This window comes from Hypanus sabinus, chromosome 9 (assembly GCF_030144855.1).
Source record: "Hypanus sabinus isolate sHypSab1 chromosome 9, sHypSab1.hap1, whole genome shotgun sequence".
Lineage (NCBI taxonomy): Eukaryota > Metazoa > Chordata > Chondrichthyes > Myliobatiformes > Dasyatidae > Hypanus > Hypanus sabinus.
In genome coordinates, this window is record NC_082714.1 from 46,663,771 (window position 1) to 46,691,196 (window position 27,426).

At 40.9% G+C, this 27,426-nt stretch overlaps 1 protein-coding gene across 1 annotated transcript in view; it reads right to left on the reverse strand.

Moving 5' to 3' along the window:
* The window catches only part of LOC132399349 (uncharacterized), a 215,820-nt gene that overhangs the window by 133,210 nt on the left and 55,184 nt on the right, over positions 1-27,426 (reverse strand). Inside the window, exons 13-19 of the mRNA XM_059979603.1 lie at positions 24,615-24,694; positions 19,347-19,527; positions 16,655-16,810; positions 7,372-7,505; positions 5,745-5,903; positions 4,048-4,228; positions 777-988 (exon numbers count right to left, since the gene is read on the reverse strand). Of these exons, the coding sequence (XP_059835586.1) occupies positions 777-988; positions 4,048-4,228; positions 5,745-5,903; positions 7,372-7,505; positions 16,655-16,810; positions 19,347-19,527; positions 24,615-24,694 (1,103 nt within the window). The remainder of the gene's footprint in view (positions 1-776; positions 989-4,047; positions 4,229-5,744; positions 5,904-7,371; positions 7,506-16,654; positions 16,811-19,346; positions 19,528-24,614; positions 24,695-27,426) is intronic.

Genomic DNA, 27,426 nt, shown 5'->3' on the forward strand with positions numbered 1-27,426 from the left:
CAATTTATTTCAATGTTATTAATGGTCCAGAGGACAAATCAAAAGTGGGAAAGAAATTGAAAGCGTGAAAACAGAGAGAAAAGAAATTAAAATATTTCCAAAATTCTTCAAAAGTAATTGATATCTGAAGGAAGGGCACTCCAAATTTATGAAAGCTATTTTCAGATCAGAGAAGATATTCAAGTGCAATTAAGGTATGATTTACTGTTAAATGAGTTCTCACACTGGAAAGACAACCATTAAATGTTTCTGGGATTTTTAGTCTGTATCTATTAAATATCTAGTGCCATTTGATTTTACTCCATAGATTGAAATAGTGAGATAGAGGGATAGCATTACACATAGCTTTTGCAGAAGTAGGCCATATTTCTTATTTGAAGGCTTTATGTTGTAGTCACTGGAAAAGGCTGCCACATTTCCATGATTATAATTATAATCCGTCAATGCAAAATCTAGTCCAGTATTTGGAAGTATATTAGCGAGATATGAATCAACCACCCAGACTAATTTGGCAACAGAGAACCGTAGCATAAATGTCAAAACAAAATGAGGCCAAAACACACTTGGATTCCAATGTAAACTTAAGTCTGCAATACTCTGAAGCCAAAGAATCAAGCTTAATAATACTAGCATGGACATAAACTGAATGGTTCTTGAGTTTAATCCCTGACATAAATGATTCAGAAGGTACATGTACAATAATACGCACATATTATGACATTGTTATATCAAATAATTAATGATCTTTAAAGAGGAGAGTAGAGGCTATTGCTAACCTTTAAGTATGTGGTGCTGGGAGTATGAATATGGATTCTTCCTTCCCTCTTGTTGCCTTTGTTCTTGTAGTAGGTGTAGATTACCAAGTTTTTCACAGATATTGCCTTGGCTGCTGTAATTTCTACACTTGATTGGTAAGCACGGGCATGAGGCTGGTTCAGCTTGTGTGAGGAGTGGAGATAAAGCCAAGGAGTGTCCAGATTCAATGAACCTTTACAGAAATCGAGGGAGAGAAGAGTTTTACATGAGAGGAAAGTTGAAAATTGTAAATGAATCCTTTGAACAACTGTCCGGTTGATGTTTAAAAGCTTGAGATTTCTCTTAATGTTGTTGCATTTGTTTTCTTGTTTCTGTGGTTTTGCTGCATAGTCAGATGCCAGGAAGTATTTAAGACCTGTCTTAGAGCTGCCAAGTGATATGGTACCAACTCTAAACCAAATCGAGAAGCTAATGCCATCTCCAACAGGATCGGACCACCAAGTACATCTTTCCATCCCTCCTTCCCGCTTTCTGCTTTCCGCAGAGATTGCTCCCTACACGACTCCCTTGTTCATTTGGCCTGCCCAGCTGATCTCCCTCCTGGCACTTACCCTTGCAAGCGAAATGAAGCTGACCTTACACTTCCTCTCTCACTATCATTCAAGGCCTCAAACAGTCCTTCCAGGTGAGGCTGTTGGGATTACATACTGTGCCCGGCGCTGCCAGTGTAAGACCGCTTCGCCGAACATCTGCGCTCCATCCATCAGAAAAAACGGGATCTCCCAGTGGCCAACTCATTTTAATTCCACCCCCCATTCCCATTCTGACATGTCAGTCCATGGCCGCCTCTACTGTCACTATGAGGCCATGCTCAGCATTGGAGGAACAACACCTTAGTCTGGGTAGCCTCCAATCTGATGGCATGATATCGATTTCTCAAACTTCTGGTAATGGTCCCGCTTCCCCCTCCCCATTCCCATCCCCTTTTCCCCCTCTCATCTCCTTGCCTGCCCATCGCCTCCCTCTGGTGCTCCTCCCCCTTTTCTTTCTTCTATGGCTTTCTGTCCTCTTCTATCACACTCCCCCTTCTCCTGTATCTCTTTCACCAATCAACGTCCCAGCTCTTTACTTCATCCTTCCCCCTCTCAGTTTCATCCATCACATCTTGTGTTTCTCTCTCTCTCTCTCCTCTCCCCACCTTTTAAATCCATTCCTCAGTTTTTTTTCTCCAGTCGTGGGTCTTGGCCTGAAATGTTGACTGTACTCTTTTCCCTAGATGCTGTCTGGCCTGCTGAGTTCCTTCAGCATTCTGTGTGTGTAACTCTAAACCAAACACACCTTTCCTTCTCTGCAGTTTTTCTCCAGGAAATGCATCCAGAAATTCTAGTGAGTCCTAAAAGGGAGGAGAAGGCAAAAAAAGGTCTGGAAGAAAGCTTCTCCAAATAAACTGAGACTACACTAGAGTGGGCTGATGCAACAAGGCTGAATCTTAGAAATTACAGTGTTTGGTCCAAAATTCAACTCAAGCCCAAGTACAACACCAGAGTTTGCAAACAGTCTGATTCACTTTCAGCCAGGGAGAATGACAAGATGGAGGCTAAAAAAAAAGTTTTGAGATGAAAATAACGTCTTCATTCTTCTCAATATTTAGATACACCTCATCTAGTACTGGGTGTGGGATAACAGTTGAGCAATTTAGGCTGCAGAGGCAGGCATGGGGTGATGAGGCAGAGCCGTGTGTCTTCAGCACACACGGAAACATGGGATACATGCGTGCATAGTAAATTGGATTGAGCAAAGGGCTGATCCTGGGAACACCAGTGAGTGATGTACATGCCTAGAAGATAAGGCATTACTAATAATTTTCCAGCTTTGAATAAAAGGATAAGAATAAAATCAGCCAGTCTAAGAGGTTTTGCAAAGTTTCCCTTTCTTCTATTCTACCTACTCCCCTCTTGCAATGGGTAAGCCTAAACCGCCGTTTCCCCTGCTCCCTTACTGGACGGAGCTCTAGTTTCAGCTGTTTCTCAGATACGTGGTCCTTCCAGCTGTCGAGGAGCCTTTACAACATTTTTAAGGTTTCTGCTTTCCCAGGCCTTTTGTCACTGGGTCTCAGTTATATATTGCTTATGCATCTCAATGGTGCCTCTATTTAAATTTGGCTCTATTTCAAATAGGAGATAAAATTCATTTACTGGACTTTACCTCCTCCCCCCCCCCCCCCACCCCCAAATGTGCGATATGGAAATGTACTTCAGATTCTTTCTAATTCCCATTCTCAGTGACCCCAACCCAGGTTTGTTCTGTGAGAGCTCTAACATTCCAATCTGGTATCAACCTCAAAGGAAAATGTGCAACCACCTTGGCCAAAATAATTGCTTGATTTGTTCATCTGTTCTCAGTGAATTCATAAAGTGAACATCAGATCCAATTACTCTCAATTGAATGATAATGTGGTATGTAATGAAATTTTTAAATCTCAAAGTCTTAGGATAACGTTTTTTTGAGGCGATGCCCCATAAAAGGCAGTATCCATCATTAAGGACCCCCAAGACCCAGGACATGCCCTCTTCTAATTACTACCATCAGGGAGGAGGTACAGGAGTATCAAGACACATTCAACTATTCAGAATCAGATTCTTCCCTTCTGCTATCAGATTTCTGAATGGACAGTAAAACCATGTACACTACCTTTCTATCTTGCTCATCTATACTTATTTAATTTTGTTTTTAGATGTACTCCTTATTGTCAGTTATAGGTTTAAAAAAATGTATTACAATGTACTGCTGCCACAAAATAACACATTTCACAACATATGATAGTGATATTCATTCTGATTCTGATTCTGAGGATAACATTTATATTTAATGTTTATTATTCTTTGTACTTTTGGTGTGCTGACAACTTCTGTTTTCGCTCAGGTTTAAACTAGAGATCTGTCATGAACTAACTTCAAGTTCAAGCACATATAAGGTATCCATTCACACTTCTTACTCTTGGAATTGAACACGTTATTGCAAACATTTATCTGATTTGTCACACATTCATGACATTAACAATGATTCTGCTCTGAAATTGCTGCCAGAACCAGACACTTGCACAAAACTCTTGACATAGGAAGAAAGCAGTTACCCCATTACTCACTGTTGACAATTGCAGCAAAATGTTTGTGTTTCATTTTGGCTTAAAAAGAATATTTTTTCTGAACACAAATCGAATCATAACCTCTCGGTTGCGTAATAATTTAAAACACTGTTTTCTTGTAATGTACCAGCTTCTAATCGTCTTACCTTCCCACTTTTTTAGATTAGGTTTCGATGTATCCTTCCACTGAAGTCCTGCCTGGAATGGAATCTTGTCATTGTAGAATACTTTGGCTTCTGTGTTGCTCTCAGCATATCCCTGCAGCAACTGGGAATGCTGTAGCTGTGTCTTGTAATTAATTTGCTTTTCTGGAATTTGCAAGGTGAACTAGATAATGAATTAGAAAATAATTTGTGATGTTAAAAAAAATTAAGGAAATGAAAAACTTGATATTCATCATATCAGCATTTTGTAACTCATTTAGAAAGATCCAATTGCCTAAAAATTATTTAGCCTACAAAAGCACCTTAAGTCAATGATGCACCATGAGTGTATACACATTGTGTACACAAGACCCTAGCTGTATAATTCTATGCACAAAATGCAAAAAAGTCAACATAATTGGGATATTGATTGAATTCCCTTGCATACAAGGAATCATTGTACGCAAAAATGGTTATAAAGTTGTATTGATTCCTTGGCCCAGTTGATAATTCACAAGATATTTCATGCATTGCGTTACTGACAAGTTGGTGGCATTTCTGAAATTTCAACCTCTATTGGGACTGAATAGCTACACCGTAACCCTGATTCACCTCTGGGTTGATGCTCAGCTAGCACTCTTCATGGAATTCCAATGAGAAATACTCCAGCCGTATTACAATGAGCTTTTTTGGTACAGCAACCAAAATAGACAGAAGCATTTAAAGGGGAAGAGGAGTTTCTATTTTGCAGTAAGGCTTAAAGGATTAAAAAAAAGACCCCCCTGTCCTTTGAAAGGGGGACTGCTAATTTATCTCAAATCTTTAGTACTGCAAGAAACAATGATTAGTTGAGGCTATGTCACAGGGAACGTGTATTAAATAAATTATCCTATAATGTATAAAGGATGAGGAAACTGAGAAAAGAATTTGGCGTTGAGCCTCAGTTCCTGAAATGGACCAAATATTGCTGACCCACCTAAATCTCCCCAGTTTTGGCTGTAGTACGCTAAGAAAATCTAGTGCATGTATCTAGTTATTATGATTACAGGATAGTGGTTCTTAATCTGTGTCACATTCAGAAAAATCCAATGAAAGGTTTGTAGGCACAATGGGAGAGGGAGAGAGATGGCCCAAATGAGACACTTCAATTCATTAACTCAAATTATTGAAGAAAAAGCTGTAGTTTAGAGCAAGAAAGATTCAGTTGGGAACATTTCAACATGACATGAAAACCGTGAATTCTGCAGACATCAACTATTCTCTTGATAATGAAAAGTCTGCTATTTCAGTATAAGACTACCAACAATTCCATCGGGTGATAATACTGTTCCTTTATTGCTGTTCCTGCTTCCCCCAGATTAAAAAAATCTCAAAGCTACCACATAGATATTGGAATGTCCCAATATTTTGACCATGCATTTCACATAGCAAACATTCACTTAGTTCTATTAAATAGAAAGAATGATAAAAAGAAACAACTTTATTATAATGTAAGAATTATGCCCTATCTGGTGTAAAACATTAAGATTTTGAATTTAGCTCCTCACATTGGAAAGCTCCTGTTGTCAGGATTTACTGAAAATATGTAAATCTATTAGAAGTCAGCTTTGGTTTCTGCCACAAAGACTTTCTAATTTTATTATCTCACCAGAGTTTCTGGTTTGGAAGAATTTAATTCAAACTATTATGAAACAACTCACCTCCATGAAGTAATTGGTTAAGCTGAGACTGGAATCATTCTTAAACACCTGAGTGATGAAAATCTTTTTCTTGTTATTTATCTCATCCCAGTGCCTTCCGTAGTTGATCTCAAGCTGTGTATAAGTCCGCGATTCATTTTCCTCATGTTGGAGGTGAAGCTGTCAGAGTACATAGACACTCCTTAGTTCATGGCAGTGCATCAAAAACCAACAATGTTGTATATTATAGAAACAGGCCATTCAGTCCATGTGGGAAATTAACTTCGATTTCACTGATGCAATTTTATGCTTCATTCCCTCACCTGAATTTTAAAGGAGACCAGTAGAACCTGAACGACTGATTTTCCAGCTGGGGCAAATGAATATTTAGGACAAATGCAGATGGAGCAAGTCGATAAGGCGTTCAGCAACCCACCACTGGTTTCAAGTCTGGGTTGTTAAATTGGAGCTTGACTTTCAGGGACAGGAGTGTCATCGGACTGCATTTGACTATTTCCTGAGTCATTCAGTCAGGACAAAGTCCTTGGTATGTTGTCAAGGTCTCACTCGAAACCCATACATGAGGGAGAGGAGAGGAGGTTATCTTAAAGCAACTAGGAATGCTTTATCCAGTTCAACAAAAAAAAACAGAACCATTCAACAAATCAGGCAGTGTTTGTAGAAATTGAAACAGAATTCTTGTTTCAACCTCTGCAAACTCACGGACTCTTCATCAGAACTCATACTCTGAACACTAGTCATAAACAATGTTTAATGGGCCCTTACTGCAGCTAATGCATGTTCACATTTAGTTTTTGTGACGTTAAGAGCGTTGGTGTAAATCAACTAGCAATGAGCTCACAATTCACAGGGCATATCTTTTTATCCCCACAAACAGCTGATTTGCACACTTACCATAAGACCATAAGACATAGGAGCAGAATAAGACCATTTGGCCCATTGAGTCTGCTCCGCCATTCAATCATGGCTGATCCTTTCTCTCCCCCTCCTCAGCCCCACTCCCCAGCCTTCTCCCTGTAACCTTTAATGCTGTGTCCAATCAAGAACCTATCAAGCTCTGCCTTAATTACACCCAATGACCTGGCCTCCACAGCTGCCAGTGGTCATAAATTCCACAAATTCACTACCCTCTGGCTAATATATAAGTCTGGAATGTAGAGCTATTGTTATTTCCTCTACGGTTTCTGGCCAAACAAGCCAAATCTGATCAAGTTTAGAACAAAGCACCCAATTGAACCTTGAACTCATTTTGCCTCTTATACTCACCAACTGCCACAAGGCAAATTTCTGTCTTCATCTGGTAATTATATAGCAGAATGAATGGGGTGTCTCTTAAAATTAACAGGGTCTCAGCCATTCCTTTGCCCCCCGTGGCTGCTACTTAACCAGCTGAGTTCTTCGCTCCAGATTAATTCTTGCTCTAGATTCCAGTGTCTGCAGTCTTGTCTCCAAATTGAAAATCTAATTTTTTGATCAGTGTGTTAGCTGACTGTTCAAAGGAGGTGAACATTCTGTCAAATAACTTGCTGTGCAACAAAGTCTACCCCATAACATTCAGACTGCAATTGCATTTCTAACATTTCTTTGATGTCTCACTGTAATTTTCAGATTAGATTAAGTGGAATACCTTATGATTATAGGCTGTGATCTGAGTGCAGTGAAATTCATGTTGCACTTGGAGTTTATAAGTTTCCATAGGGCTCGCTTCTCTCTTAATTTTCTCAGCCATGTTACATTCATGCTGAAGGTTCAGCGCATCACCTTGTTTTAGAGGGAGACAGAATTAATAATACATATGCAAATTTAATGTAAAAAGTAGATTTCACAATTGACTGGATTGGTTGAGAATATAGGTCCTCTCCGGGTTATGACAGGCTTCTGCTCCTGACAACAGCTTGTAACCCAGGCAGTTCTTAAGATGGAAGTTGACATTTTAGCCGTCCACACTGACTCAGCGGGTGAGCAAGCGTGTTTGCTCAGAGTTCTCAGTTCTGGCTTGGTGGGGTGGGTTTAGGTGAGAAATGCCTTGTTCCTACCCATCGGAAGCAGCCCGGAGTCCCACAGCTGTCGAACAAATCCATTCTGCCATTTAGCCAAGTGAGTTGTCCATAAGACAAGTGTCCACATCTTGAAGTGGACTTGCAATTCAAACAAGCTTTTTTTTAAACCTCTGAGTTTATTGCCACCTTTCTATTGTACTCAAGACAACAACACTAACAGACCTACGCAAGGTGCAGTCCCTCACTATATTTTCTTTAACTATTCTATCGGATTTTGTATTTCTTCAATGGTCAAAGGATTGAAGGAAGCAAAGTAAAAGCATTGCAAATTGACCAATGGAATTCAAGTGGCAGTAATAACCTGCAACATCTCATTATAAAGTGACATGCTGGCTTTAAAGGGATGTGAATTTCAGTTAGGGAGTTTGGTTTAAAGCTGTAGGGTTTGTACTTTTTTAAACAGAAATTCTTAATTTGTGCTGACATCAGAACTAAACTTTGTAGCCACAATAAGGGGGGGATGCACGCAGAGCACCGAGCATCTTGATAACATCATCCCTACTTTCCTATTAGCCGTTGCGAACAACAGGGCTGGAATGGTGGCCACTGATTGTTCGCTTGCACAGGTAGAGTTTCCAGGATTGCTGGAGGAGGGATTAGGCAAAGAATTGGAGGCAGGTGGTGTTGATGGGGATATCATATAGTGGGAGTGCCTGCAAAAGTATTTTTCATTTGGAATTGCAGCTTCCAGTTGATTGCTCATTCAAAATGGGCATCCTACATCCAGGCACTGCTCAGAGTGAACAGCCACATTCTGGTGTAATCATGCAAACTAAGTGAAACTTGGAAGCTGCGTAAGCATAGTGTGCGATGGCTCTCAGTTCAGTTTATGGCAGCAGCATCACTGAGCAAGCCGTGAGCTTTGACGCTCTATAGTTGCGAATAAGCCAAAGTTTTTCCAGCTTTGAAACTTAAAGACCCTCCAGGATCATTAAGTGATAAAGTCTCCAGTCTAAACAAATAGTTTATGATGCTTTGCTAAGAATAACAAAGATCAAAGGGCTAGTGACTCTGTTAATAAAATGCTGTCAAAAACACTGACGAAGAAGGTCAGTGTTCTGTTGTGCTGCTCAAGAACAGTGGTGCTGTTCCTGAGGTAACTGAACAGCTGGAGCTTTGTAAAGGGGAACACTTGGCCAGTAAACGTGCTCATTTCTTATTTCTATTCATCATCCTCTGCCAGATGTGTCTGTATGAAGACTGGGAGCGTACAGCTCAAGATTGTCCTTCCTCTAAAATTAATGCATCGACTGACTCATGGTCAGTGTATAGGTTTCAAACCAGAATCTCTGGAAGCTTTTCTCACCATGACTCAGCTTTCAGGAGAGGCAGGACACAAATGTGGAATAACAGACATTGGAGCAGGTAAAAACAAAGATTACTCTGTTGCAAATTTTGATAGAAACATTTGATTTAAATTATAGAATAGGTTATAAGTAAAAATAAGCTAACCACGGCAGGAGGCAGTTGGTAATTTTCTCTGCCGTAATTCATCGTAAAGCAATGCTATGCTTGGCCCCAATATAATGTCCTTCTCCTCATGCTAAGAAACACAGAAAAGTAACTTAAACATTGCATCTTAGCTTTGATAGCCTCACACTTTGCCTCAGTGCTAAGTTGCTAAAGGCTGAGGTGAAGTTGAAGCAGTTTGCATTATTTGAGACCCACATAGGAGGAAGCAGAAGAAAAATTGGATCAGATTAAAACATGGGCAGAGGAAGAACTTAAAGTTTTTTCCCGAACTCACAGCAGAAAAATCATTCAATCCAAAGGAAATAGCCTACGTTCATTCAGCACCTCTTGGGGTGGTGTGACAGAGTGAGAAGAGCAAGATATAAAACCAGAAACCATGGGTCAGTCAGTCAATGATGGGCAGCTTTTACAGACAATAACCCATTCAAAATTAAATGGAAACTGGAAAAAATAAATTAGTTGATAAATAAAACTAACATGATTCATTAAAAGTAAATTAGGTTTGACTAATTTTGTTGCTGCATTCCAAATCGTAACCACTCCTTGAGAGAACAACATCATCTTTGGATCCCCATGAAAACTCCTACTTATCACCTTAAACCAATACCCTCTGGTTCTACACATCTCTTCCTTAGGGAAATGTTTCTTATTATCTGCTCGATTTACACCTCTCATAATTTGATACACTTCTGTCAAGTACATCTCCTCAGCCTCCACTGCTCCAAGGAGAAGAAACCCAACAAATCTCTCTCCACAACTGAAATATTTCACCCTAGGCAACATCATGAGGGTTCTTCTGAACCCTCTCCAGTGTAATCACATCCTTTCAATACTGTTGGGACCAGAACTACACACAATATTCCAACTGTGACCCAATTAATGCTTTAAAGTTTTATCAAGACATCTCTTCTTCTCTGCCCTGACTAATGAGGACAAGCATCCTACATGTCTTCTTCACCACCTTGTCTACTTTTGATGCATTCTTCGAGAATTTTGACATTTGAGCATTGAGATGATTGTCTTTTCAATACTACTGCGGGCCCAACCATATATGGTGTATGTACTACCCTTATTAGACCCCCAGCCCCAACATAAATAAACTCAATCTTACTGGCATTAAATTCCACCCGCCATTGCTCTGCCATTGTCAGCTAATCAAGATCATTCTGTAGTCCAAGACAAACCCCCTCTTCTATCAGTAACACCACCACTGTTCATATCACATGCATTAAGAAGTGACAAATGGGATATAGAGCAGTGAAGTGTACGGCCATGCGTTTTGGTTGAAGGAATAAAGGCATAGACTATTATATAAGTGGGGAGAAAATTCAAAGATCGGAGGTGCAAAGGGAATTGGGAGTCCTTGTGCAGGATTCCCTAAAGGTTAACTTGCTGGTTGAATTGGTGGTTAAGGCAGCAAATGCACTGTTAGCATCCATTTCAAGAGGACTAGAATATAAAAGCAAGGATGTAATGCTGAGGCTCCAAAAGGCATTGGTCAGAGTGGACTTGCAGCACTGTGAGAAATTTTCGGACCCCTATCTCAGAAAAATTGTGCCAGCATTGGAGAGGGTCCAGAGGAGGTACACGAGAATGATTCTGGGAATGAAAGGGTTAATATATGAGGAATGCTTCATGGCTCTGGACTTGCTCTCTCAAGTTCAGAAAAATGAGGAGGGATCTCATTGAAACCTATTGAATATTGAAAGGCCTAGATAGAATGGATGTGGAGAGGATGTCTCCTATCGCGGGGTAGTCTAGGACCAAAGGGCAGAGTCTCATGATCGAGGGACATCCATTTACAGCAGAGATGAGCAGGAATTTCTTTAGCCTGAGGGTAGTCAATCTGTGGAAGTTATTGCCACTGACACCTATGGAGGCAAAGATATTGTGTATATTTAAAGCGGAAGTTGACTCATTCCTGATTAGTCAGGGTGTCAAAGGTTATGGGTAGGAGGCGGAAAAATGGGTTTGAAAGAGAAAATTAATCAGCCACGATGGAATGGTGGAGCAGACTTGATGTGTTGAATGGCCTGATTCTGCTTTTATACCTTATGGTCTTATAATGCAGTTGATATGGTACGTAGTAAGGTATAAAACAGCAGGTGATACAAGTCTGTGTAGGGTAACACTTTGCATCAAGTGATCATGATGTATTATTTTGAAGATAATTATGAAGAAGGAAAGGTCTGGTCCTTGGGTTTAGATTCTACATTGGAGGAAGGTTAATTTTGATGGTAACAAAGGATCTGGCAAATGTGGATTGGCACAGGTTGTTTTCTGGCAAAGGTATGCTTCATAAGTTGGATGCCTTCAAAAATGAAATTTTGAGGGTACAGAGTTTATATGTTCCTGTCAGAATACGAGGCAAGGTTAACAGGTTTAGGGAGCCTTGGTTTTCAAGAGATTGAGTCCTGTTTAAAAAGGAAGTGGTGTATAGCAGATACAAGCAAAATGGCAGAACGAGGTGCTTGAGTACAAGCATGATGTTGCTCCAGAAGAAAAGGCGAAGGAGTACCCAAAGGTCTTCTACATATACACTAAGAGCAAAAGGATTCCAAGGGACAAAGTTAGTCCTCTTGAAGGTCAGAGTGGTCATCTATGCATGGAGCCGAAAGAGAAGTGGGATACCTTAGAGGGGTTTTTGCACTGCATTTACGAGGGTGATGGACACAGAGTCTAAAGAAGTGAGACAAAACTGCATGAAGTCATGGACTATATACAGATTGCAGAGGAGGGCCTGACAAGGTGTTCCCTTGGACATTGTGTGATGTTAGTGTAGAAATTGTAGTGACCCTAGCAGAGATAGTTAAAATGTTCTTAGCCATAGGTGAGGTGCTGGATGGGAGGATTGCTAATGTTCTTCCATTGATCTAAGTAAAAGCTGGTAAATTACTGGCCAGTGAGCCTGACATCAGTAACAGGTAAGTTATTGGAAGGTATTCTATGGGACTGGATATATAAGTATTTGGACTGACAGGGATTGATTAGGGATGGTCAACACGGCTTTGTAGGTCATGTCTAATCAATCATATAGAGTTTTTTGAGGAAGTTACCTGAAATATAGATGTTGTCTGCACAGACTTTAGCAAGGCCTATTACATAGTCCTACATTGTGTGTTGGTCAAGAAGGTTCAATTACTTGGCATTCAGGATGAGGTAGCAAAATGGATTAAACATTAGCTTTGGGGGAAGACAGGGAATTAAAGTAGATGGTTCCCTCTCCGATTGGAGGCCTGTGACTAGTGGCATCCTGCAGGGATCTGTGCTGGGTCCACTGTTATTTCTCAGTTATAGCTTAATGATCTGGATAATAATGTTGTAAACTGGATCAGTAAATTTGCAGATGACACCAAGATTGGAAGCATAGCAGACAGTGAGGATGGTTATCAAAGCTGGAAGCGGGATCTAGACCGGCTGGCAAAATGGGGTCAAAAATAGCAGATGGAACTTAATGCAGACAAGTGTGAGGTGATGCAGTTTGAAAGGACAAATCAGGGTAGGGCTTGCATGGTAAGCAATAGGGCACAGAGGAGCGTAGTAGCACAGAAGGATCTGGGAAAATAGATTCATAATTCCTTGAAAATGGCACCACAGGTAGATAGGGTTGAAAAGATAACTTTTGGCACATTGGCCTTCATAAATCAAAGTACTGAGTACAGGAGTTGGGATGTTATGTTGATGATGTGTAAGACACCGGTGAGGCCAAGTCTGAAGTATTGTGTTCACCTACGTACAGGAAAGATGTCAGTAAGATTGAAAGAGTACAGAGAAAATTTACAAGGTTGTTGCTAGAATTTGAAGACCCAAGTTATAGGGAAAGAATGAATAGGTTAGGACAAGAGCATACAAAATTATGAGAGGTATAGATGAGTTAAATATAAGCAGACTTTTTCTACTGAGGTTGGATGAGATTAGAACTAGAAGTCATGGATTGGGGTGAAAAGTGAAATATTTAAGGAGAACCTGAGGAGGAACTTCTTTTCTCTAAGGGCGATTAGAGTATGGAATGAGCTGCCAGAGGGAGTACAGGATATGGGTTTGATTTCAAAAGAAGTTTGGATAAGCACATAGGCGGAACAGGTATGGAGGGTTTTGGTCCAGGTACATGTTGGTGGAACTAGGCAGAATTGAATTGACTTTGTTACTTACATCCTTCATATCATATATATAGGAGTAAAAATCTTTACATTACGTCCCCATCTAAATGTGCAATTTACAGTACAGTAATTTATAATAAATAGTATGTACAACAGGACAGTCAGTGTAACATTGAAATACAATTGTGTCAGCATGAATTAGTCAGTCTGATGGCCTGGTGGAAGAAGCTGTCCCAGAACCTGTTGGTCCTGGCTTTTAAGCTGCAGCACCATTTCCCGGATTGGAGCAGCGGGAACAGTTTGTAGTTGGGATGACTTGGGTCCCCAGTGATTCTTTGGGCCCTTTTTATACACCTGTCTTTGTAAATGACCTAACTCACATCTACAGATACATTGGGCTGTCCACACCACTCTCTGCAGAGTCCTGTGATTGAGAGAAGTAGTTCCCATACCAGCCAGTGATGCAGCCAGTCAGGATGCTCTCAATTGTGCCCCTGTAGGAAGTTCTTAGGATTTGGGAGTCCACAGCAAACTTCTTCATCCGTCTGAGGTGGAAGAGGCACTGTTGTACCTTTTTCACCACACAGCCAGTACGTACAGACCACGTGAGATCCTCGGTGATGCTTATGCTGAGGAACTTAAAGCTGTCCGCCCTCTCAACCCACAGATCCATTGATGTCAATAGGGGTTAGCCTGTCTCCATTCCTATTATAGGCTGCCTCATTATTATTTGAGATTATGTCAATCGGTGTAGTGTTGTCAGCAAATTTAATTAGCAGATTAGAGCTGTGGATGGTGACACAGTCATGGATATACTGAGAGTAAAGGAGGGGACTTAGGACACCGCACTGAGGGGTACCTGTGTTGAGGGTCAGAGGTGTGAGAACCCACTCTTACCATGTGCCAGCAATCTGACAGGAAGTCCAGGATCCAGCTACACAAGGCAGGGTGAGGGCCAAGATCACTGAGCTTTTTGTTGAGACTGATGGGAATACCAGAGTTGAATGCTGAACTGTAGTCCAAGGACAGCATTATTGCATAAGCATCCCTCTTCTCCAGAAGTGTAAGGACAATGTTAGAGCTGTGGCAATCATGTCATTTGTTGATTGGTGTGTCATTAGGTGAATTGTAGGGGGTCCAGTGTGTGTGGCAGTATGCTGCAGATGTAGTCCTTGACCAGCCTCTCAAAACACTTCCTTATTATTGAGGTGAGCGCAATAGAACGCCAGTCATTCTGACCTATTACCTTGGTCTTCTTAGGTACAGGAACAATGGTGGATGTTTTGAAGCAGGAGGGCACTCTACACTGGGAGAGCGAGAGATTAAAAATGTCTGTAAACACACCTGCTAGTTGTGCTACGTACTCTCTGAGTAACAGTTTGGCATGGATTAGATGGGTCAAAGGGCCTGTTTCTGTACAGCAGTGCTCTATGACTCTATGAATAGACTATTTGATGTAATAGATAAAAATGTAATAATTCTGTCAACAAAGCCCAATAGATTAAGAGCACAGTGCCCATGTCACAACAAAATTGACTAATGGACAGAAAGCAGGAAGTAGAGACTTAAAGCTGTCTATCCAGATTATAGAAGTATAAAATATTGGCTATATGATCAAAGGCTTGATGGGACATAATGACCAAGTTTGCAATGTTCTCAAAACTAGGTCATAAAAACCATTTCAGGGACACACATTAAGTCAAATGAAATGAGCGGAAATGCAGCAGGTGTCACGCAGAGAAATGTGAATAGTTAATTTTCTCTGGAAGAATAAGGATATGCAATTTAAAATAAGTGGTATGAGTTTAAACCACACTTAGAAAGGGAGAGATCAAGTAAACATGTTGTGATGTGAAGATCATTAGAAAGAAAATGCCTCTAAAATAGACACAGGGAGAAAAACAGCAAGCAAGTTGTGGTAAATCATCTTTTGAAACTGATTAAGGTTCACAGGAACCAAAATTTAAGTTGTTGCAGAGAAAAACTACCAAAACAGAAATGGTGAAGGAAGACTCCAACCAGGTGGAGAATATCAACAGATTGATTTTGTCCTCCTTAGAACACAAAATGTTGAAGGGAGGTTTTATTTCAAAATTATGGTCCTGATAGAGTAAATAAAGAGAAAGAATTAGGAACAAATATAGCTTTGATGGAGTGAAACCATAGTTTGGAGCAATTTTACACTACTTTAGAAAAATTCCACTAGGCATCTGAGTGAATTATAGCATCAGATGTCCATCGAACTGCATCATTCCTCCAATTTCAGGATGAGGATTCTGATCTAGACTCCCAACCACTGTGGCAACATTCCCCTAATGGCCTCACATCCTGAAGAAAAATTGAACCCTCCTGGTCCAGTGTCCCTAATGAGTCCTTGCAGACTAAGAATATGGGTTGCTAGTTCAATGGTATGCAAGAGCTAGCCCCTTGAGTGTTACTAAAACCTGCCGTGATGAGGATATGATTGAAGCTGTTATCAGTGTGCTACAGAACAACCTTAGCACAAGATAGCTTCCGAGTCAAATTGATCAGCCCTTCACTCAATTGGTGGTTCCTTATTCATATTAGTTTACCTTATGTGTCAGTAGTCTGCCTGAGAGAATCTTGCACTTGAAACACAGCATCAGCAGAAATACATCCAATGACCAGTGGGTTTATCAGCAAAATTCACACATTTAAGTTAATTGGCAGTACACTGAGGGTAGTAGATTCAACAGCAACTTTAAAAGGGGGATTAGATGAATATTGTAGCACTGGGAGAAAGAGGAGGAGGCATGGTCTAACTGGATACTTCTTCAAAAGGGTCAGCACAGAAATAGCTTCCAGCTATGCCATCTTGTTCTGATAGTAGCTCATCTTTAGCCCTGGTTCAAGTTTTGGCATTTTTGCTAGGCAAACCTTAAAATAAAATATTGTTATTACAAACTATCAATCCCTTCTTCAATAACAAGATTATACCTTGCACCCACACACAGAGCAGTCTCCAAGAATGAGATTATAATGGCAGTGGTAAAATGGGGTAAAGTTGAAATCATACTGTAGAACAAGTCTTAACAAAGTATCTGAAGTATAACGCAAGGACAAAGTATCAATGCACTCATCATGAAACTGAGTTCTATTGTGGATCTGAACTGTTCAGGATGGGCAATGATGGCAAAGAGTAGATCCAGGTAAAGATCACTCATTTACCAAAATGAGCAATATAGTCCAAACTGTTTTTAATGTTCACCTTGCAAAATATGCCTTTTCACATCACCATAGACACTTGTTGGCTTACCAAATAGCCCATATCTTGCTCGTAGTGTTGAAGACAGAGTGTTTCCCCTTTGCTGCAAGAAACCAATTACTTGGCACGCCAGAATGTGCGGAAGGTAGGTGTCAGCTTCTATTGAGTACTGCTTTTGTCTCTCGTCAAGTTTTTGCTCCAAATTAACTGCACACAGATGAAAGAAAAGTCAAAATGCTGTTTTCTTTCCATGTACAGAAGTGTCACAGTTTGAGCTGCGTTCCAACTCAATATCAAAACTCAAGTTGTATTTGTTCCAACTAAGACACTTTACATTGAAATATTGGCTGTTTCTTTTTCCATACATTATGCTTGACCTGCTGAGTGTTTCTAGCATTCTGTTATTACTTCAGATATCTAGCATCTGCAATTTTTTTGATTTTGTAGTTATTTAGGTTGTGGGGCCCGAGAAATTACCAGTGTCCTTTAACAAGGACACAGATGGTTTCAGCTGGAAGTGGCATGGAGCCAGGAATGACTGATTCAGCTAATGCAGGTCATAGCCTCCCTCCACAAAGCCAGACTGGATGACCAAAGAAAAACAAATTTTCTTTTTTTCTCTGCCAACGAACAGGATGTTAACTCTTTTGTCACATTCCTTGGCTCTCAACCTCCAGTCCACCCCAATTCCACTGTAGCTTTAAAATCTAAGAACTACCTTCCAACTTTTAAATTGAGGTGAGGGTAAGGGATGGATAATAGTAAATGAGGAACACCCAACCATACAGCACTACCCTTGGTTGAAGGTGACTTAGAGCCTCTACCAAAAAGTAGCAGCTGCTGTATCCGCAGATTGAAGTCTGTGAACTATAATTGCCAGTTCACAGACACTTCAATCTTTTACAAAGGCCCATCTGGAACGATTTCTTTCTAAGGAAAAAAATCATAGGAAGATCTTTATGAATACAAGGACCCTATTCCATATTGGAGGGAGGGGTATAGTCACTTTCGTTCACATGTCGGGTTAGCATAGTGGTTAGCACAATGCTTTACAGTACCGGTGACCCAGGTTCAGTTTCTGCTGCTGCCTGTACGGAGATTGTACATTCTCTGCGTGACCATGTGGGTTTCCTCTGGGTGCTCTGGCTTCCTCCCACAGTCCAAAGATGTACCAAATGGTAGGTTAATTGTTCATTTATGAATCGTCCAATGATTAGGCTAGGATTAAATTGGGGATTGCTGGGCCGTGAGGCTCGAAGGGCCAGAAGGGCCGATTATTTTTAGATAGATTGATAAATATCATTCATTAATTTCAGCATGATCAACTCTGCCTCTTGTTACGCCAATTACATAATAACAAGCTCTTTTGACCCAATTTCTTCTGCTAAATAATTCAAAACAGTCATGCATATTGATCAGGTGGGGAAATTCAAAGGATAAATACAATCAGTCAGAATGATTGACACCAGAAAATGCTTGGCCCAATTTCCCAATTTGTAGAAACTCCACAAATTACGGACAAAAACTTCAAAATGCAGAATTCAGTTTTTTCTACAGATGTAATTGGGTATGATGATTAGGAATTGATGTGGGGATCAGCAGAACAGTAATCACATAGAACATAGAAGCGTACAGCACATGAACACGATGTTGTGCCAAACCAGCTAAAAAGCAAACCAAAACCACCCAAACACTAATCCCTCCTACCTACAAATACGTAGATATCCCTCTAATTCCATTACATCCACGTGCCTATCCAAACATCTTTTAAGAGCCTTTAATATATTTGCTTCTACCATCATATCAGGCAGCGCATTCCAGGCATCCAACACTCTGAGTAAAATACTTACCCCACACATCCCCCTTGAACCCACCCCTCTCACCTTCCATGCATGCCCTCTGGCATTAGACATTTCAACCCTGGGATACAGACACACTCTGTCTGCTCTATCTATGTCTCTCAAAGTCTTGTAAACCTCTATCAGGTTTCCCCTCAGCCTCCAGTGCTCCAAAGAAAGAAACCCAAGTTTATCCAGCCTCTCATGATAGCACAAGCCCTTTAAACCAGACCAGACAGCATCCTGGTGAACCTCTCCTGCACCTTCTCCAGAGCCTCAACATCCTTCCTATAGTGGGGCGACCAGAACTGTACACAATACTCCAGATGTGGCCTAACCAGAGTTTTATAACGTTCGACCATAGCCTCCTGACTTCTGAACTCAATGTCACAAATAATAAAAGCAAGCTTTTCATAAGCTTTCTTAACCACCTTATCGACCTGTGTAGCCACCTTCAAGGAACTAGAACTTGGATCCCAAGATCTCTCTGCTCAGCAACATTGTAAAGGACCTTGCCTTTAACAATGTATTGTCTGAACAGCCTCTGCGTAAGTTGGGAAAGATGAGAAAGATCCCTTCCACTGATTGGACATTGGAAGGCTGAATAGAAACATTATTGTTTTCATAAATGAGTAATGATTTCATAAACCTAAATGTGTAATTTAAATTTGCATGCTTCTGAAACCACTTATCACATAATACTTATCAACTTAATCTGCTGCTTTGATTGATGATCTCAAATGGGTCTATCCAGAAATTCCTTAAAAAGTCATACAAAACATTATTTTTATGACTTTCATTTCATTGCACAAGTTGTAAAACTGATTTTTAGTAACTATGCTTCAATGTATTTGGCTAGGCCGTGGAATGCAAATAAGCAATAGATTTTTTCCAATTGTACTGACCTGACACAGTAGCTGTCTCTTTCATTACATTGTTAAGTGATAAAATAATTGCTATTTTCTGCTCAGGGACTCTGGTTATGTTGCCAGACAGTATTATAGGACTTCCATGCTTTGTGAACTTGACTTCCAACTGGGAAAAAAACATCTGCTCTCCACCAAGATTTTGCAAGTTGGTCCATCCCTAGAACAAAATCAGACAAGTCATCAAAAGACTGGAATATTGAAACAATGAACAAGGAATTCAGAAGCCCAGGAGGTACATCTTAAAATAGCATTACAACTCTGTTCCAAGCTGCTCCCAATTCACCAGAATGTGCCCAAATGGAACGTATTATAACCCAGAAGTATGAGCAATTCAGTGATATTGGGGCACTTTCTTGAACTGCAGCTGGTACTTTGGTGGCGGTATTTTCACAGGCCTATCGACCAATGAATAATGATTGATGATATATTTCCAAGTTAGTGCAGTAGAAATCTTTGAAGGGAGCTTACAAGCAGCAGCATTCACATGAATTAATGGCTTTGTACTTATTGGTGGAGATCTTGTGTTTGGGAGGTGCTCTCAGTAACTGCCATTCATTCTCAAAATGACACACAGGGAGACCATGTAGTTAATAAGGTGCCAATCAAGAGGGCAGTTTTTTCCTGGAAAGTGTTGATCTTCTCAATCGTTGAAGCAACTGAGGAGTATTCCCCCACGCTCCCGAATCAGGCCTGACAGCAGAAAGGCTTGGTAGAGTCAGAAGATGAATCACCTACCACAGCCTCTGACTGTTCTTGCAGCCATGGTTTTAATGTGGCAGATTCCTAGTCGGGGGTGATCCCAGGATGTGGAAGGGGAAGGGCTTGGTGATGGTAATGCTAGTGAAGGAAAAGGACTATTTCCTTCCAACTTCAAAGACTTACGAATTGGTGGGTTAGTAAGTCCATAGTTATAGGAACAGAATTAGGCCATTTCACCCATCAAGTCTGCCTCACCATTTCATCAAGGCTGATCCATTTCCCTCTCAACCCTGACCTCCTGCCTTCTCCCCGTATCCCTTCATGGCCTGACTAATCAAGAATCTCTCAAATACACACAATGACTTGACCTCCACAGCTGTCTGTGGGAAAGAATTCCACAGATTCCTACTCCCTGGCTAAAGACATTCTTCCTCATCTCTGTTCTAAATGGATGTCTCTCTATTCTGAGGTTGTGTCCTCTGGTCTTGGACTCCCCCACCATAGGAAACATTCAATCCACCTCCAGTCTATCGAAACCTTTCAACATATAAAAGGTTTCAGAGGTCACCCCTCATTCTTCTGAATTCCACTGAGTGCAGGCCTGGAGCCATCAAGCCTCATATTATAAGCCGCTATAAATTGCCCTTGGTGTGTAGGTGACTGAGAGGATCTGAGGGAATTGATAGAAATGCAGGGAGTAATTAGTGTGTATGCTTGATGTACAGCACAGACTTGCTGGGAAGAAATAGCTGATCAAGTGCTATATGGTTCAATGACACCTATCAGTCTACACTTCTAAAACTAACGATTGCTGCAAACCATTGAGATGGATGGAAATGTTTCAAGAAGTCAAGAAATCAATGGTCTTGGTAGTCACACTAACCTTGAAATGGGGTTGGAAGTGACAAATACCTACTAGGAGGTCCTCCAGCCAATGGGGAACCATGAGAGCCAAGGGCATAAATAATGTACCAGAGATAGAGGGTAGTCAGGAAAGTAATTGCACGCACTTACGTCTGGTAATAGCTTCACCCACATGCTCCATTAATTCCTTTTTTCCAATACAAACATGGCAATGCTGACATACCTTTGTTTTAACACTCATTTCACGTCCTAAACACATAAGGTGATTCAATTTTTATATATGTGCAGCTATTCAACTATAGGGGGCTGGAGATCTGAAGCGGACCTTGCCTTTGATATGTCATCTAGAAGAAAGGTCAGTGCTAATCATAGCCCCAGTTACCTCGAGACAATACATCACCCCCAACTCTATGCACAAGACTACTGTACAGGACCGAAAGAAGCTGCAGAGGATCATAAATTTAGTTGGCACCATCTTGGGTATTAGTGTACAAAGCACCCAGGACATCTTCAAGGAGCGGTGTCTCAGAAAGGCATCGTCCATTATTAAGGACCTCCAGCACCCAGGGCATGCCCTTTTCTCACTGTTACCATCAGGTAGGAGGAACAGGAGCCTGAAGGCACACACTCAGCGATTCAGGAACAGCTTCTTCCCCTCTGCCATCCAATTCCTAAATGGCCATTGAACCCATGAACACTACCTCACATTTTTAATGTATAATATTTCTGTTTTTACATGGGTTTTAATCTATTCAATATACATATACTGTAATTGATTTACTTATTTATCTATTTTCTTCTATATTATGTAATGCATTGAACTGCTGCTGAGTTAACATATTTCATGACACATGCCGGTGATAATAAACCTGATTCTCATTCTGATTCTTACCTTATGGATAAGTCTTTTATGCGGCACCTTATCAAATGCCTCTGGAAATCCAAGAAAATAATGTCCATCTGTTCCCCTCTATCCACTGCGCTCATTATATCCTCAAAGAACTCCAGTAAGTTTGTCAGACATGACCTGCCTTTGCTGAATCCATGCTGTGTCTGCCTTATGGATCCATTTCTTTCCAGATGCCTCGCTATTTCTTCTTTAATGATAGCTTCAAGCATTTTCCCAACTACAGATGTTAAACTAACTGGCCAATAGTACATGCTTTTTCAAACAGTGGCATGACATTTGCCATCTTCCATTCTGCTGAGACCTGCCCAGAGTCCAGAGGATTTTGGTAAATTATCACCAAAACCTCGACTATATTTTCTGCCATTTCTTTCAGTACCTTGGGATGCATTACATCAGGACCAGGGACTTATCTATTTCAGGCCCACAAGTTTGCTCAACATTCCCTTACATTCATGTGCTTATCTAAATGTCTCCTAAAATCCCTATCACCACCCCAGGCAGCACATTCCAGGCAACCTTGTAAAAAAATTTGCCCCTCACATCTCCTTTGAACTTACTCCTCTCATATCTGTGTCTCTCATAATCTTATAAACCTCTGTCAGATCTCCCCTCAGCCTCTGCTACTCTGGAGAAAACAACCCAAGTTTGTCCAACCTCTTGTTACAGTACAGTACAAGTCCTCTGATCCAGGCAGCATCCTGAAAAACCTCTTCTTCGTCCTCTCCAAAGCCTTGACATTCTTCTGATAATGGGATGACCAGAACTGTATGCAATACTCCGGATGCAGCCACACTAGAGTTTTAGAACGCTGCAACGGAACTTCCTACTTTTGAAATCAATGTCTCAGCTAAAGGCAGGCATGCCAGATGCCTTTTAACCAGCCTATCAACCTGTGTAGCTACTTTCTGTGATCTTAAAATCTCTCTGCTCATCAACCTTTTTAAGGGTCTTGCCCTTAACAGTGTACAGTCTCTTGATATAATTGACTTATCAAGGCGCAGCACTTCATATTGGCCGGGCAAAAACCCCACCTGCCATTTCTCCGCCCATAGCTGCAACTGATCTATATTTAGTTATTTATTGAGGTACAGCACGGAATAGGCTCTTCTGCCCATTCAGGCCATGCTGCCCCGCATGGTTTAATCCTAGTCTAACCGCGGGACAATTTACAATGACCTATTAACCTACAACCAGCATGCCTTTGGACTGTGGGAGGAAATCAGAGCAGCTGGAGAAAACACACAATGCAAGAATGTACAAACTTCTTACGGGCAGTGGCGGGAATTGAACCTGGGTTCCCTGGACTAAAAAGTGCTGTTCTAACCACTACACTATCGTGTCGCCCTAATTGCACTGTATTCCTTACCAATCTTTAGATCATCTGCAAACTTATTAACCTACCATTTATATAATCTACTAAGTCATTTATATACATCACAAACAGCAGAGGTCCAAGTACAGATCCCTGCAGAACACCACTAGTCACAGATCTCCAGCTAGAATACATCCCTTCAACTACTACCCTCCCTCCAATGGCAGGCCAGTTCTGAACACAAATGTCCAATTAACCATGGATCCCACACATCTCAATCTTCTGGATGAGCCTCCCATGAGGGACCTTGTCAAATGTCTTACTAAAATTCACATAGACAAAATCCACGGCTTTACCTTCATAAATCAACCTCATCACCCCATCTAAAAACTCAATCAAGTTAGTAAGACACAACTTGCCCCACAAAAAGTCAAGCTGGATCTCCCTAGTTAGGCCATGGTTTTCCAAAAAGTCATAAATCTTATCCCTAAGAATCCTCTCCAATAACTTTCCCACCACTGATGTGAGATTCGCTAGTCTATGGTCTCCAGATTGTACCCAGTTCTCTTCTTTAATAATGGAACAACATTAGCTACTTGCCAGTCCTGTGAGATCTCGCCTGTGGCTAGAGAGGACATGACAATATGGTGAAGGCCCTGGCAATCTCATCTCTTGCCTCTCTCAATAACTTGGAGTATATCCTATCAGGCCCTGGGTACATCAATTTTAATGCTCTTTAAGAGACCCGCCACTACCTCCTCTTTTATCTCAAAATGCCTTCCCTATCCTCCAAATCGTTCTCCTTAGTAAAGACTGGTGTAAAGTACTCATTTAGGACATCATCCACATCCTCCAAATCCAAGTAAATGTTCCCTCCTTTATCCTTGAGTGGTCCATTTACCCCTCTCCCCAGTTATCCTCATGCTCTTGATTGGTGTAAATCTTCATTGTGGTTTAAGTGTGTCACAGTGTGCAAAATAGGTATTGAAGCTCTTTTGGAAACTTGGCATAAAACAAAATTGGGTTGACCTACTGTATGTTTTCTACTTTAACACTACTGAAGCAATCTCATCTTATCATTCCTAATGGGCAAGTCTGGAAGTGGCTTATGGGGAACGTTTTGTTCCTAGACATATACGACACAGAGGGAGTGTTGTGAGTGCACAGTCTTCTGTGATTCATTTTTATGAGACTTATGTTAATGTATTGTATTCATCTTCGAGGTCAGATGATAACATTCCAACATCCAAACCAGTATCTGAATATCACTGCAAAGGGCGAAGTAACCAAAGTCAGAATATGTCTCTGTGCCCAATCAATAAAGATTTCCACTCATGGAATCAGACCTCCAAGTTGAAAGGTATAATAACAAGAACCTACCTTAACACACCAGGGGAACAGATGAGCTGCACATATCTATTTAAAACAAGCATTCAGGAGAGCAGTTTGCCAACTGTACCTTAATATAATACAAGTCTCTGCCGTTAATGAGAACTTCGAGCTTTCCTGTGTGAGTGTGTTTTATTTTTGCAATTTCTCCTGCAAAATCAAAATAAAGAGTATTAACTATGTGCATAATATTTGCCAGTATTCTATTCTAAATTTTTTCCAGAGCTTGCTGCCAAATAGGGAATCAAAAAACTATTTTGTGTAGATCAGTAATCTATTAAAACTTTATTGCACAGACGTGGTGCTGGATCCTGCCCCAAACATGGCAACATTCCAAGGATAAAGTTGCAATAAAAAAGAAACAAAACAAAAATAGTTCATTATTATAAACCAGCTTTTCATTCAAAATAAGTATGATCTTGTTTTAAAGAATGAAATTGGACAATGATTTTTCTCAGTTAGTTAGCACTTTTTAAAACAATTCCAGAGCACTTCACAATTCTGTTATTGTAAAATCTGACACCAAACCTCAAATATTGGGACAAGTGAATAAAAGTTGGTCAAGGTTAATCAGCGGAGTACTGATGATTGCCAAGATGAGTAAGAATGTAAAAAACTTTATTAAACATTGAAGGAGAATATCTACCCCCTTTACACTTTATGACTGAAGTAAAAAAAAACTCCAGCATTTCCTGCTCTTCCTTACCTCACCTCCACATTGATAATTGCTTTCAAATATAATTGAATGACACGGGAGGTGAAAAAGCTCCCAATTCCAGCAGAACAGTGCTGAGATCATTTGAAGCATCATCATCAGCTCCTTCATTGTGTACCGGGGATTCAACATTGCATCTTACCCTTTGGTAGGATTCTCATTGATTGGGTAATAATGCATTTAGAACCATAGACAACCTCTGGGATCGTGGCTTTTTAACTTAGCTAGTACATTGCTCATTCCCTCTGATCGCTGTATTGGAAGGAAATGAGGAATTGCTGTGCTGGTGTTTCACAGAGACATGGTTCACTTTAGACACACCAGATAAGATGGTAAGACCCAAGGGCTTCTCAATATATTAGTTGGATTAGTTGGACTGAACTTCAGATTTGGAGAAGGCAAAAGGTGTGGGGGGTGGGGGGCGGTTGGTCTGTGTTTCATGATAAATTCTTTGAGGTGCTCAGATGCAGCAGTTTTGTTGCATTCTTGTTCTCCAACCTGGAACAACTAATGATTAAATGCTGACTGTTCTACATATACCTACCAAAGAGCTCTCTTCTGTGATGCTGACTGTAATTTACATATTCCTAATTGCCAATATTAAGCAGGCACCCAAGATACTGAATGCTGTGATCAGCGAACAAGAACCAGCCTACCGTGATGCCTTTCAAATCATTGTTGGGGACTTCAATCAAGCTTGTTTGAGGAAATCTCTGCCCAATTATTATCAACATATCACTTGCAGCACCAGGGGCCCCAACACATTTGATCACTGTTACACTGCAAATAGAAATGCCTACTATTCCACGGTAGACTTCATTTGAGTAAATCTGATCACTTAGCTGGCCTCCTCCTACCTGCATACAGGCGGAGGCTAAAGAGCAAGGCTCCAGAGGTAAGGACAACAAAGAGGTGGTCTTGGGAGGCAGAGGAGTGATTACAGGATTCCTTCAAATCTGTGGACTGGGCCGCTTTCAAGGGCTCATCAGAGGATCTGAACTAATATATGACAGTTGCCATAGACTTTACAAAAACAGTCATGGACAACTGTGTGTCCACAAAATCATTCAGTGTCTTCCCTAAGCAGAAGCTCTGGATGAACCGTGAGATCCACAATTTACTGAGGGCCAGCTATCTGGACATCTTGCATATAACTTGGTCACTAGAACTGAATAGAACTGAAGATAAATACAAGTAGTCCAGGTACGTTCTCCAGAAAGCCATTTCACATGCAAAGTGATAATTTTGGACCCATCTTGAATCACTGAATGATGCTCGACAACTGTGGCAGGACTAGAATGACATCACCTCCTACAAAGGTAAACTAAGTGACAGAGGTGACAAGAATGCTTTTCTCTCAGATCAGCTTAATGCCTTTTATGTTTGCTTTGACCATCAAAACATGGAGGCACCTTCACAAACTCCCACAGCCCCCAATGATCCTGTGATTTCAGGCTCTGAGGCTGATGCATGTACACCTTTCAGGAAAGTGAACCCACTGAAAGTATTTGGCCCAGACTTGGCACCCGGCTGGATAATACCGTTGATAATGATGAATCAGCTCACAGGAGGGGGACTGAAAATCTGGCTGAGTAGTGCTACAACAGCAATCTCTCATTCAATGTCAGTAAGACCAAGGAGCTGAACATTGATTTCAGGAGGAGGAAACCAGAGGTCCATGAGCCAGTGCTCATCAGGGAATTAGAGTTGGAAACTTGTGTTAATCAACTGGCTCGACTGTTGACTGATATCTTTAACTTCTCACTTTGACAGTCTGAGGTATGCACCTACTTCAAGCAGTCTTCGATTATACTGGTGCCTAAGAAGAACATGGTAACTTGTCTCAGTGACTATTATCCAGTAGCACTTTCATCCACGGTGATGAAATGCTTTGAGAAGCAGATGATGAAATATATCAACTCGTACAAAGTTGGATGAACTCAGCAGGTCAGGCAGCATCCGTTGAAATGAGCAGTCAACTTTTCAGGCCGAGACCCTTTGTCAGGACAGCATCTGCAGTGTACTTTGTGAAATATATCAACGGCTGCCTGAGGAGCCTACCAGCACAACAGGTCAAAACCAGGTGCTATTTCATTGGCTCTTCACTCCATCCTGGAACATATGGGCAGCAAAAGTGCTCTGCATTGACTACAGCTCAACATTCAAT